At 54.4% G+C, this 10,853-nt stretch overlaps 3 protein-coding genes across 3 annotated transcripts; 1 reads left to right on the top strand and 2 right to left on the bottom strand.

Moving 5' to 3' along the window:
• Window positions 1-829: 829 nt before the first annotated feature.
• On the top strand, window positions 830-1,185 carry ASPZODRAFT_67634 (hypothetical protein; the record flags this gene model as incomplete). Its single annotated transcript, XM_022729481.1, has 3 exons — window positions 830-907; window positions 959-1,086; window positions 1,152-1,185. The coding sequence occupies 3 exons, from the start codon at window positions 830-832 to the stop codon at window positions 1,183-1,185; spliced, it is 240 nt and encodes a 79-aa protein (XP_022580642.1).
• Window positions 1,153-2,747, bottom strand: ASPZODRAFT_133128 (hypothetical protein). Its single transcript, XM_022723196.1, has 2 exons — window positions 2,599-2,747; window positions 1,153-2,532 (listed from the first exon to the last, which is right to left on the bottom strand). Exons 1-2 carry the CDS (start codon window positions 2,713-2,715, stop codon window positions 1,339-1,341), a joined length of 1,311 nt encoding a protein of 436 aa, XP_022580641.1. The 5' UTR covers window positions 2,716-2,747; the 3' UTR covers window positions 1,153-1,338.
• Window positions 2,748-4,114: 1,367 nt separating this feature from the next.
• ASPZODRAFT_133127 (hypothetical protein) lies at window positions 4,115-10,177 on the bottom strand. Its single transcript, XM_022723195.1, has 7 exons — window positions 9,712-10,177; window positions 9,513-9,580; window positions 8,700-9,403; window positions 8,460-8,560; window positions 7,661-8,390; window positions 5,004-7,589; window positions 4,115-4,903 (listed from the first exon to the last, which is right to left on the bottom strand). The coding sequence occupies exons 1-7, from the start codon at window positions 9,753-9,755 to the stop codon at window positions 4,223-4,225; spliced, it is 4,914 nt and encodes a 1,637-aa protein (XP_022580640.1). The 5' UTR covers window positions 9,756-10,177; the 3' UTR covers window positions 4,115-4,222.
• Between the last annotated feature and the right edge of the window lie 676 nt (window positions 10,178-10,853).

Raw genomic sequence — 10,853 nt, 5'->3', positions numbered from 1 at the left:
TGTCAGGGGCTGTCAATAATAATCCTGCATCCAGAAGACGCAGTCGTGAGGAATATCAAAACGGAAATACCCGAAGCCTGGAAGATTTAGGATGGTCACGTGTGGTCACGTGAATTCAGAATTAGTGCCTGGGGCATGATAACTATACTTATGCCTCAGGCATCATGCATCATGGCAATTCCGCATCACCGAGTCTCGACTAAACAATAATGATTGACTGAGAACCGACAATCTAATATTGCCAAGATCTACTCTGTATGTAGTATAGAGCTTTCCTGAGCGTGGTTACCGACTACGACTAGGTTATTATCTCCGTGAAATCTTCTCGGTCACATGTCCAGATCAGATCATGCCACAGTCAGCTCACTCAACCTCCCCTGGGCATTAAGACTTTACCCCCATCAATAGGAACGCCTGAATTACCATCAGAACCGATCCGAGCCATCGAACCACCTATAGACCATGACGCGACTATTCCACCGCTGGTTCCGACCGATCACTTGATACCGAAGCGATTCTGACTGACAGCCTAACTGCCTGACAGCTACCAGATGTCCCAGATCCTGATCGAAGACTGCCTCTGCCACCGGCGTGGCACTGGCCAGTATTCCGGATCATGTCATGATCTGGCCATCCCAATGATGGTGGTCAGACTGGCTGTGGTCTGATATAAAACATTGTCCAGTGTCCAGTCCACTAATAGCACCCAGCTAACAACAAACAACACTCACAGTCTGAAGCCTGCCAGTCTAAAGCCTGCCACAGTCAGGCTACAACAGTCAAACAACAGTCACCGTCTAAAGCCTCAATCAATCAATAATTTTCTGACATGGACAAATCATCCTCCTCGCGTCTCCAAAACGACTTTGGCGCAGATCTCTGGGTCCGCAACGGTCCTCAGAAGAGGGTACGTCCCCCTTGTCCGTCTGTGATTGCAAAACCCTGCTAACAGGTGTAGTCTCCTACTCTCGGCCGGGGCCTGTTCGCCGGCTTACAAGATGCGAAGCATTATAACGTTGACTCCGGGTGGGCAAAGCGCACCAACGATGCAGACCAGGGGGGGATCTTCTCCTTATTCTGGAACAGGTGAGATACTCATACCCCCTTATCACCTTCTACATGTAGTTTAAGGATCTGGGCTGATAGAGTAGGGTATTCGGGGGAGCCTATCGTCCGCCGGAGTGATTGAATGAGTTTTAATGTTTTGTTTGTGATTAGCGTACTGTAATGAATATAACTACTATTGGGAATCTTACAATAAGGTGGAATACTAATAATCATAAAGAGTCTAGTAATAATGTTGTATATTGTATATTGGAAAATCTACTATCTATACAGTTACTCCCAGGTGGTGATCTTCATGGTTCCCTTCTCCTGCAGGTTCTGGTGCATCTTGAAGGCCTGGAAGAGCAGATGCGGCTCATGGCCCATGCCCTTCTTCAGGCACTCGAACTCGGCGCGGTCAAAGTAGTCCTGCAGGATGGGCTTGTAGTCCGGGTGGGCGCACTTGTCGATGATGACGCGGGCGCGCTCGCGCGGGGACAGGCCGCGCACGTCGGCGAGCCCCTGCTCGGTGACGACGACGTCGAGATCGTGCTCGGTCTGGTCGACGTGCGTGCAGAAGGGGACGATGCAGCTGACGCCCGTGGGGTCGATCTTGCTGGGCCGCGTGCTGGGCGTGTGCATGATGCTGTACTTGGCGCTGCGCAGGAAGTCGGCCGAGCCGCCCAGCCCGTTGAGCATGCGCGAGCCCATGACGCACGTGCTGTTGGCGTGTGCGTAGATGTCCACCTCGACGGGGGTGTTCATGCCGATGACGCCCAGGCGGCGGATGATCTCGGGCGAGTTGGAGACCGCCTGCGAGCGCAGCAGCAGCTTGCCCGCGTAGCGCTCCCAGTTGTCGTAGAAGCGCTTGAAGCCGTCGGGCGAGAAGCGGATCGAGGTCGCCGTCGCAAAGTCCAGGTGGCCGCTGTCAAACAGGTCCAGGAAGGAGTCCTGCAGCACCTCGGTCCACACCTTGAGGTTGTGGAAGTCGGCCCCGCCCTTGCTCAGGCCGCCGATCACCGCGTTGGCGATGTTGCCGATGCCGGACTGGATCGGCAGCAGGTTCTGCGGGAGCCGGCCCATGGTGACCTCGTGCTTGAGGAACTCGATCAGGTTGCTGGCAATCGCCTGCGACGAGGCATCCTCGGGGGCGTTGGGCTGCGTCTGGTCCGGGTAGTCCGACTCGACCACCGCCACCACCTTCTCCGGGTCGATGGGGATGTACGGCGTGCCGATGCGGTCCTCGGGCGCCATGATCAGGTACGGCTTGCGGCGCGGCGGCAGATCCGTCATGGTGATGTCGTGGAGACCCTCGAACGACGGGCTGGCCGTGTTGACCTCGATGATGATCTTGTCGGCCATCTGCACCAGCTCGGGCGACGCACCCACCGAGGCACCGGGGATGATCCCGCCTTCCTCCGTAATGGCCGACGCCTCGATAACCGCGACGTCCAGCTTGTTGTTCGGCTTGTTCATGGTATAGTAGCCCTGACAATCAGCTTTCTTCTTCTTCTTCTTCTCCTTTTCTCCATTGAAAGATATATTTCAACCTACGTAAACCAGATCCGACGGAAACATGCTCAGATGCTTGTCAAAGAACTTGATGTTGCCATTGTTGATGCCCTTGGCGATCTCCTTGCCCACCTGATGGGGACTCCGCCGCTCGATCATGTTCAACTTGGCCCAGCGGTTCTCGGTCTCGGCTCCCGACGACGCACCGACAAACAGCGTGTACTTGAGCTGACCCTGCAGATTGTTCTTCTCGACATGGTCGGCGAGCGCGGTAGGGACTTTCCTGTGTTTCCCTTGTCAGCTAAAAAAAAAAAAAAACCAGCAATATCAATTGAGCACAGAGACGACAAGGGGGGGAAGCAAGGCAACGTACTTGGGATAGCCCACACCTGTGAAGCCGGACCAGCCGATATAGGAGCCGTGGGGGAACAGATCGATGAGGTCTTCCGCCTTGGCCAGCTTGTTCAGCATGGACGGCCGGCGCACACGGCTCTTGAGAAGCGCAGAGGCAGCCATTGTGAAGGGGGGGGGGGGGAGTGATACAGACAAGGAGTGGAGAGTAGCAAGAGGAGGAAAGCAACAGGAGGAGGAGGAGAGGAGAGGGAGATAGAAATATTAAAAGTTTCCCCGTATTTCCGCCTGGTACGCGGGTGTTACAGACCGTGCAAAACCCCCCCTCCCCCCCAGGACAGACTCGGTCCCCGCCACCACGTCTGAGAAGGGGGATGGCTCAATCGGCAGACGCTCTGAGACTCCAGCCCAGCGCATCTATTTGTTTGGCTCTACCCCACGGGCAGCAGGAGTCGAGGTTATTCCCCTCTCACGATGCCGGTGTTCTGAAAAAGTGGGTAACGGCTTTCCCGAATAGGCATCCTCTGGCGGTATTTTCAGTTTGCACGTACGCACTAACCGTTTCCGGCTGCACGAGCCTGACGTCACCTCGGCGTATTCTCGGCTTAATCATTTAGTATGTGTCCTGGTCCTGGATAGGGAGTCACTCTCTCTGCCTCTCTACAAGCTAGAAGAAAGAACGATTCTAATGGAATCAGCTATCTAATGTCTACAGAGATAATATGGTTATTTATTTGCTGCAAAACAAGCAGCTGATACCGCGACAGCTGCCTCCGCCGAGAAGCCGATCGCCCGCCGCTCGGCCTAGTCTCGGCCTGTATCGGGTATGACTTCGGCCACACGGAGGAGCTTCAATTAGACAGACGGTCCAGATCAATTTCAATCTTCTTGATGACTGGAGGATCGCAAAGCTCGTGATAGGCTGGTGCTCCTGATATCTCGGCTAGAGTGACAATGCATTCAGAGGACAGAATGCTAGAAGAAACGGAGGCAGTACTACGGAGTAGTTACGGAGTACATATATATTGTTACATTGGTATAGAGTGACCACTACCAGTCTAATAGATCGTAACGTTTGAATACCTAGGTACTAGATCAACCGAGTTGAGCACCACGGAGTGAAAATCCGATTCACGGCTGCCTTGAACATGGATGCAGAGGAGGGCGTCAATTAGTTCAAAGCACAACCCTGCGACACGACGGGGATAAAAAGAAGAAAGAAAAAAAAAAAAAAAAAAGAGGAAAAAAGAATCAGAATAAACCATATAATCTACAGAATGTCATCATATTCATCTGGGAGTAACCATCCCTCGGGTTACTCCTTGGTCGACGCAGGCTCGGAATCCACCATCGCCGTATCTTCTTCTTCTTTCTCGTCCGAGGCGGTAGTAGCTTGGTTCTTCGACTGAGACGCCTCGGCTGCGCCGGCGGTGGTATTGGTGGTCGCCGTCTCAGGTTCCTTGACCCACGAGCGGAAGCGCTGGTTCGACTGGTCCACTTCGTCCTTGCTCAAGCCATGGGCCCAGCTGGGGTTGTTGATAAATTTCTCGGTAAACCGATCGCGTCGGCGCTCTCTGACTGCCGAGTCGTCCTTGAGTGACTCGTCGGCCACGGTGACCGCCTCGTCGGCAGCGGAGTGCGGCGAGGCCGAGGAGGTGGACGCCTTGCTCGGAGGAGGGCGCCACCACCAGTCCGAACTGCCCGGCTGGTACAGGATATGATAGCTGTTGGCGCAGATACGGATGATGAGTCCGTCGTGATGAACCAACGGTCGATAAAACCGGTTATACTCGTCTTCCTGGTCCGGCTGCGGCGGCAGGTTCCGTTTTAGGAGCGGCATGCGCATCTGAGAGAAGGGCACGCCTTCCGTCGGATCCCGCATGATGTACGCCGACACATAGTAAGACCAGCGGGCCTCCTGGCTCAGCTCTTCGTTGTCGATGGTGCTGTCCTCGGGGGTCAAGAGCTGCACCGTGGTCTTGTTGCTGGTTGGGTTCTGCAAAACAAGGGTTAGAGAATGTCAATAGATTGTAGAACCAGATAGAGAGAGAGAGAGAGGCAAAAAAGAAAAAAGAAAAGAAAAGAAAAAAACTTACGTGGGTAATGCGGTAGATGTCTCCATCTTTGACCAATCTCTCCACCTGCTTACGGTACTGGATCTCTTGGTTGTGCGTGGTCTGATCGCGGTCGCGCTCCCGGAAGAAGAGATTCATAATGTCAGAACTCTTGTCCTTGGAGTCACCGCTGAAGATCGCCCCCGCAAACTTGGCGATGCCAGAGAACATCTTCTCGATATTGTACAGCTGGTAGCCGCTGCGGAGGTAGAACCGGCGCAGGGTCTCCTCCAGATGGGACAGCTCCATGTCACCCTTGATGACCTCGTCGCACATGCGCACAATCTGCTCGTACAGGTTCGCCTTGGGATCAACATCATAGAAGAATTCCGACGGAAGCTTGTCGATGAGTGTGAGGTCGCGTGCCGGCTTGGCCAGCATTGCCCGACGGACGTCCTCCCGCGCATCGTTCTCGTGCAGCTTGACGCGCAGAAGACGGCTGTATAGGATCTCAAAGGTACGGAAGAAGCAGTAGATATTAATGTTGGCGTACAAGTGGTGGACCTTCTTGTCGTACGACTCGTTCAGAGTGACCTCGCGCTGCAGGTTGAAGTTGCCCTGGAAGGGGTGCTCCATCCAGCGGAGTTCCGCCACATCAAACGAATCGGTAGGATCAGGGACAGGTGTGCTAGCCACCAACGCAGCATCGGGAGTGCCATCGCGGCTGGCCAGAGCACTGTTTTCCTTATCACCACCACTAGCACCACGGCTGGGCTTCTCGCTGCCTCGTTCCAAAACGTCTCTGAGAAGATTGAGCTTCTTCCCATTGACCCCCGCCTTCTGGCTATGAGTCGAGGAAGCATCTTCTGCAATGATGCTCTCCTCGTCCGCCTCTTCCGCAGGCGAGTCGTCACTCGTGACCTCGTTCATGTACTCGTGGAATGTGTCCCGATCCATGCCGAAGAAGAGGGGGACAAAGTCTTTGATGAAATTCATCACCTTTTGCGGATCCGCGCCAAAGCCTGAGTTGCGGTCGATGAAAGTGAGCAGCAGGTGAGTTGCGTCGATGATGACTGCAGGATCGTCAAAGGTGAATTCGAACTGGTGCTTGGGCATTTGGAAGCCGCTCTTGCGCAAAGTCCGGCCCTCTTCAAACTTTGACTGAATCTCGTTCTGAATGTGTTTGGCTACAAAGAGCTTCTTGTCGAGGGTCTTGCTGGCAATGGCCTGGTGGTCTAGGCTGCGCCAGTAGGCCTTTTGCATCTGCTCACGCCAGACCTTGTCCCATTCGCGCTGGCTGGCTTTCCATTCGTCGCATTTTTGTTTCAGTCGGAATAAGACGATGGGAAGAATGTGACAAGGTCGGTTGAACATCTCCTGAACGATACGCTCGCCGCGCTGGCGTTCATATACCTTCTTGATCACTCGTTGGTAGATGGCTTCGCTTTGACCGCCCAGACCGGGGGGCAGCTTGAAGGCGGCCCGCTCTTGGTCTGACATGACGAGGAACTGTTGGACGATCGGCTCGATCAGTTGAACGGTCCGGGTGCAGGCCTCAATGTGGTGGTCATAGTCATGACGATCTTCTTCAATCCGGTGCAGCGCATCCTCGAACTGGTTTTTACGATGGACCACGAACCCAGAGTCCTCCGAGGCCCAGGTCGGGTGTGATGCCCATTCATCGTTCAGGACACTGTAGCACAGCTGGTCACGTCCACTGCAGGGCTTCTGGCGTTCGCGTTTGGGCAAAAGGCGATAGCTAGGGCCAAGAGAACGACAGTGGGAAAGGTTGACGGTGCCAGACTCTTGCTTGGCCTTTAGGTCAATGATCTTGTCTTCGGGTTCCTCAATGTGCATGAAGCGCTTGAACCAGTTCATAAGCTCCGGGTTGGAGCCGATGAAACCAGCGGCGCGTTTGATGAGGATGTGTCGATCGATTAGATCAGTCGAGTAAAGATTGCACAGCTTGAGGAACTCGCTGAAGGTCTGCTTGTTGCCAATGAACTTCTTGACCCGGTCAAAGAAGGCGAATTCTTCCTGTGTCGGGGTCAGGGAGAAGGTGGGCTGAATAGGTTCCGGCAGAGCGGGCACCAGGGTGGGAGACACGGCTGGAACATCTGCTGAAGGCTTGGTGTGATGCACCTTAGCCCTCTTGTTCGCATTCCCGGCCTGCAGAGCTTGGGTCCGCCCGGCTTGAAGGTCGCCCATCCTTGAGGCATCGACACCAGGAGCAGGCCCTCCAGCACCCAGGCTACCGGGGGCACCGGGCGCTCCACGACGTTTCTTGCTTTCTTTGCCCGAGTCTTTGACATTGAATTGACCGAGGGGGGGCATCTTAACGTCACGGTTGGGAGTGTGGGACTGAAGAGGTCCGCCACTGGGGTAGGGCTCCCCACGCACGTTGCTGATCGGAATGGCCTCTTCGGCCTGACGGGCGGCCGCCTGTTGTTTGGCATGCGCTGCCGACTCCGGCAGGAACTGCTTGAAGTCTTCCAAAAGATCGGGAGCCGTGTTGAAAAGCTGAGTCACCTGAGCATACACATCCTGAATGGGTTTGGACTCGCGCTGGTAAGTCTGCAGAATCTCAAGGAATTGTTTGTAGATCTCCGGAGCACTAGAGAATCGGTTCTAAGGAAACAGTCAGCGGGAAAGGTATGATTTTTGAAAGGTGGAAGAAAGAAGATAAGATCAAAACTGACCTTGATCTTGTTCACATAACTAATTGCATGGTTGAACTCGACAGGCCCACGCTTGTTCAGGTCCGCCTGGCCACCTTGGAGGACATTGGAGCCGACACCTGCCAAACTATTCATCGGCTGGGACAAGTTAGCAGGTTGGCCGGAGGCAGAAACCGCCTGCAATAAGGATGGTCGGCCAACGGCAGCAGCAGAAGCAGCGTGGGCCGCGCCCTGGAGCTGGGCAACTCCGCGGTGATCTTGCTGATGGGCCAGACTGGCAGTGGTGGCTGCCGCCTGCTGATCCTGCTGAGTTTGATACTCATAATGATGATCTTGAGGCTGAGCCTGTGGGCCCTGTTGGCCGTAGATGGTTGCACTCAGCATCCGGGACTGCGGCGAGTATGATCCTGGGATATTGCCCTGTTGTTGCTGCTGCTGCTGCTGCTGCTGCGGCTGCTGCGGCTGCTGCCAACCCGGGCGAGACTGGTCATAATATTCGGGACGACCATGAGGCGCCAGGGCACCGGCATTGGGTCCCATATCCCCGACAGAATCCAGTGACGGACGAGGGCGAGACATGCTGAGGGTATTTGTGCCCGATGGAGTGGTCACTCGGATAGCATCCGGGTTGTCCTCGGTGCCACACTCGATGCGATAGCCGGGGGGCAGGAATGTGTTAAAGCCCTGAATCAAAGCGGGGTGGCCATTGAAGAGGGAAGATACACGTTGGATGACGCCGGGGGTGTCAATACTGAGACAAGTCAGAACCGTCTCGTGAACCTTGCGCTGGAAAGAGAAAGAAAAATGAGGCGACACTTACGCCTGACTCTTGAAGTCCTTCATGATGTCAAGAAAACGGTTGTAGACATCAGGTTGATCAACGAAGCGGACTTTGACTTGGTCCAAGTAGCTCAGCGCATCCTTCAAAAAGAAAGAGAGAAATGTCAGCTCGAACGAAACGGTACGGTACAAGAGTGAATCCATCAGGCGAGAATTCTTCTTCTTCTTCTTCTTCTTCTTCTTCTTCCTCTTTTCAAGCAACAAAGAGAGCAATACTTACATTTAAAATCGGCTGCTGGCCTTGAGCAAGAGCAGCGACGCTTCCTGGGATCTGAGGCCCTTGGCCAGGATGGCCCAGCATAGGCTGTCCTGGCGGCCCAGCCGGATGCTGCTGCATGTATGCACGGGGAGTGCCTTCCCCATGCTGCAGCGAGGCGGCGTAAAGCCCGCCCGGTCCACCGGATGACTGCATGGCATTCTGCGGACCATTTGCAGGGTTGGACCCTAGATTGGAGAGCAAGCCATTGGGACCGTGGATCGAGTTTGGTACCTTGGAGGCCACAGGCTGGTGAAGGGGGATCGAGCCGGTATGGCTCTGTACCGGATGATGATGCTGTTGCTGTTGCTGCTGCTGTTGCTGCTGTTCGCGAGCACGCTCCAAATACTGTCGCTCCATCTGTGAGCGTTCGAGACCCTCACGCTCCCGCTCCCGCTCCCGCTCCCTGTGGGCCATCTCCTCCTGCCGCTGGCGCTCGATCATCTCGCGCTCTCGCGAGTCTCTTTCGCGTTCCCGGTTGATCGACTGCGGCGACGGGTGCTGCATGGCTTGTCCAATACCCGGGAGTGAGTGGCCGGCACTATGGGAAGGAGCAGGAGGATGTTGACCGTACGCTGGAGGTTGATGGGGACCTCCAGGACCTTGACTCAATTCTGCCAGGCCGGGGAGGGAATGTCCAGCGGGCTGGTTCGCGGGGTGGTAGGGGCCTAATCGATTCAAAACGACCAGTTAGAAAACCCCAAAAAAAACCAACCTTCCAACCACACATTATGACAAGGAAAGGGGAGAAAGCCAGGGAGGAAAAAACAAACTCACCAGCTGGAGGTGGCAGGACTGGGCCCGCGGACTGGGAGGAAGGGCCCTGCTGAGGTGGGGGGTTCTGGCTGCAAAATAGTTAGCACGAAGGGGGGTTTCCCTTGTCAAACAAGATGGTGTGCTCTATCGGAGAGAGCCCTTATATATATATATATATATATATTATTATTTTCATCCGATCTCTCGGTCGGACACTTACCCAAAAGACCCCAAGGGACGCGGCTGCTGGTTCAAGTGATCCATGCTAGGATGGGAGGGCGGGCCACCTGCAGAATGCCAGTTATCACTCCCAGAAGGGTTCATGGTCGACTCATGCGCCGGTCTCGAAGTGAACAGGATGTAGCAAATCTAAGGGGTTTGTCGTAGCGAGAGAGAAAAATCAGGAGGAGGAGGAGGGTGGAGGTTGGACGGTTGGACGGTTGGACAAGTCGCTGCTTCAAAGCTGTATTTCTGGGGACCCTTTTTCTCAGAGATCTTCACGACGGCACATGGCGGCGCTCACAGGGCAGGAAGAACAAGAACAAAGACAGCTCCAGCAGCAGTAGACCGATCTGCCGAGAGAGCAACGGGATGGGCAAGAAAGAAAGACTCCAGTGGTGGGATGCAGACGCGCAGAAGCACGAAGCTGAGGAAGGACCGAGACAGCAATTTGGTGGTGACGCCGGTTTGCGCGCGACCGATTCCGGGCTGGCGCTGCGGAGGCTGCGAGGGACGCTAGGCTGTTTGGAGGGCTAGCGTGGATGGACCGGGTGCTTGATGTTCCGGCCGTCTGACCGCCTTCGTCATCGATTCAAGTGGTATACACTATAACTACCTAGGTAGGTACTACAGAGTGCCTAGGTGATTACCTATTACCTAACTTACTGAGGTAGTACCCAGTTACTCTACAAGGATTTGGTGAATAGGTGATTTTGACTTTTCATGAAAAATAGTATACTGTAAAGGACTAGAGAGAAGGTGCTGACAGAACTTGGTAGATTATTAGGTAGCTCAAGCGCTTGCTGAGTGACCACTGCCCAGTCCTTCCTACAGTAACCGGTTCAGAGGGGATTGTCTAAATTATATGGGACTCGCACTTTGATTAATGGTTCTGTTCTTTTCGAGATAAATCTGTGGCTGTTGCGGTTATCGGTTTCAACTCCATATCCAACCAATTGTCCTCGTTCCGTCTCTCATTGTTGGGGGTCTCATCATTGCTGTTTCATTAACAAGAAAAAAAAAAGGAACCGGTATACAACATGTCACGTTTCCTATAGCAGCCCCCTTACAAGGCCGAGAAAACAAACAGCTATCAGGAGAGGTTAGCAGGGAGGGGGGGAACATGATAGACAGAGAGGGGGG

This window comes from Penicilliopsis zonata (assembly GCF_001890105.1).
Source record: "Penicilliopsis zonata CBS 506.65 unplaced genomic scaffold ASPZOscaffold_8, whole genome shotgun sequence".
Taxonomy (NCBI): domain Eukaryota; kingdom Fungi; phylum Ascomycota; class Eurotiomycetes; order Eurotiales; family Aspergillaceae; genus Penicilliopsis; species Penicilliopsis zonata.
The sequence above is the reverse complement of the archived record's forward strand: the minus strand, read 5'-3'. Positions and strand labels throughout refer to the sequence as shown.

Bases quoted from the DNA above. Each gene is read 5' to 3' on its own strand.
- ASPZODRAFT_133127 (XM_022723195.1), bottom strand. From the start codon at position 9,755: ATGGATCACTTGAACCAGCAGCCGCGTCCCTTGGGGTCTTTTGG. The intron at 8,391-8,459 runs GTAAGTGTCGCC...GACTTGTCTCAG, and splicing joins AAGGACTTCAAGAGTCAGGC to TATTGACACCCCCGGCGTCA. The intron at 7,590-7,660 runs GTCAGTTTTGAT...CTGTTTCCTTAG, and splicing joins GTTATGTGAACAAGATCAAG to AACCGATTCTCTAGTGCTCC.
- ASPZODRAFT_133128 (XM_022723196.1), bottom strand. From the start codon at position 2,715: ATGATCGAGCGGCGGAGTCCCCATCAGGTGGGCAAGGAGATCGCCAAG. The intron at 2,533-2,598 runs GTAGGTTGAAAT...GCTGATTGTCAG, and splicing joins TTCCGTCGGATCTGGTTTAC to GGCTACTATACCATGAACAA.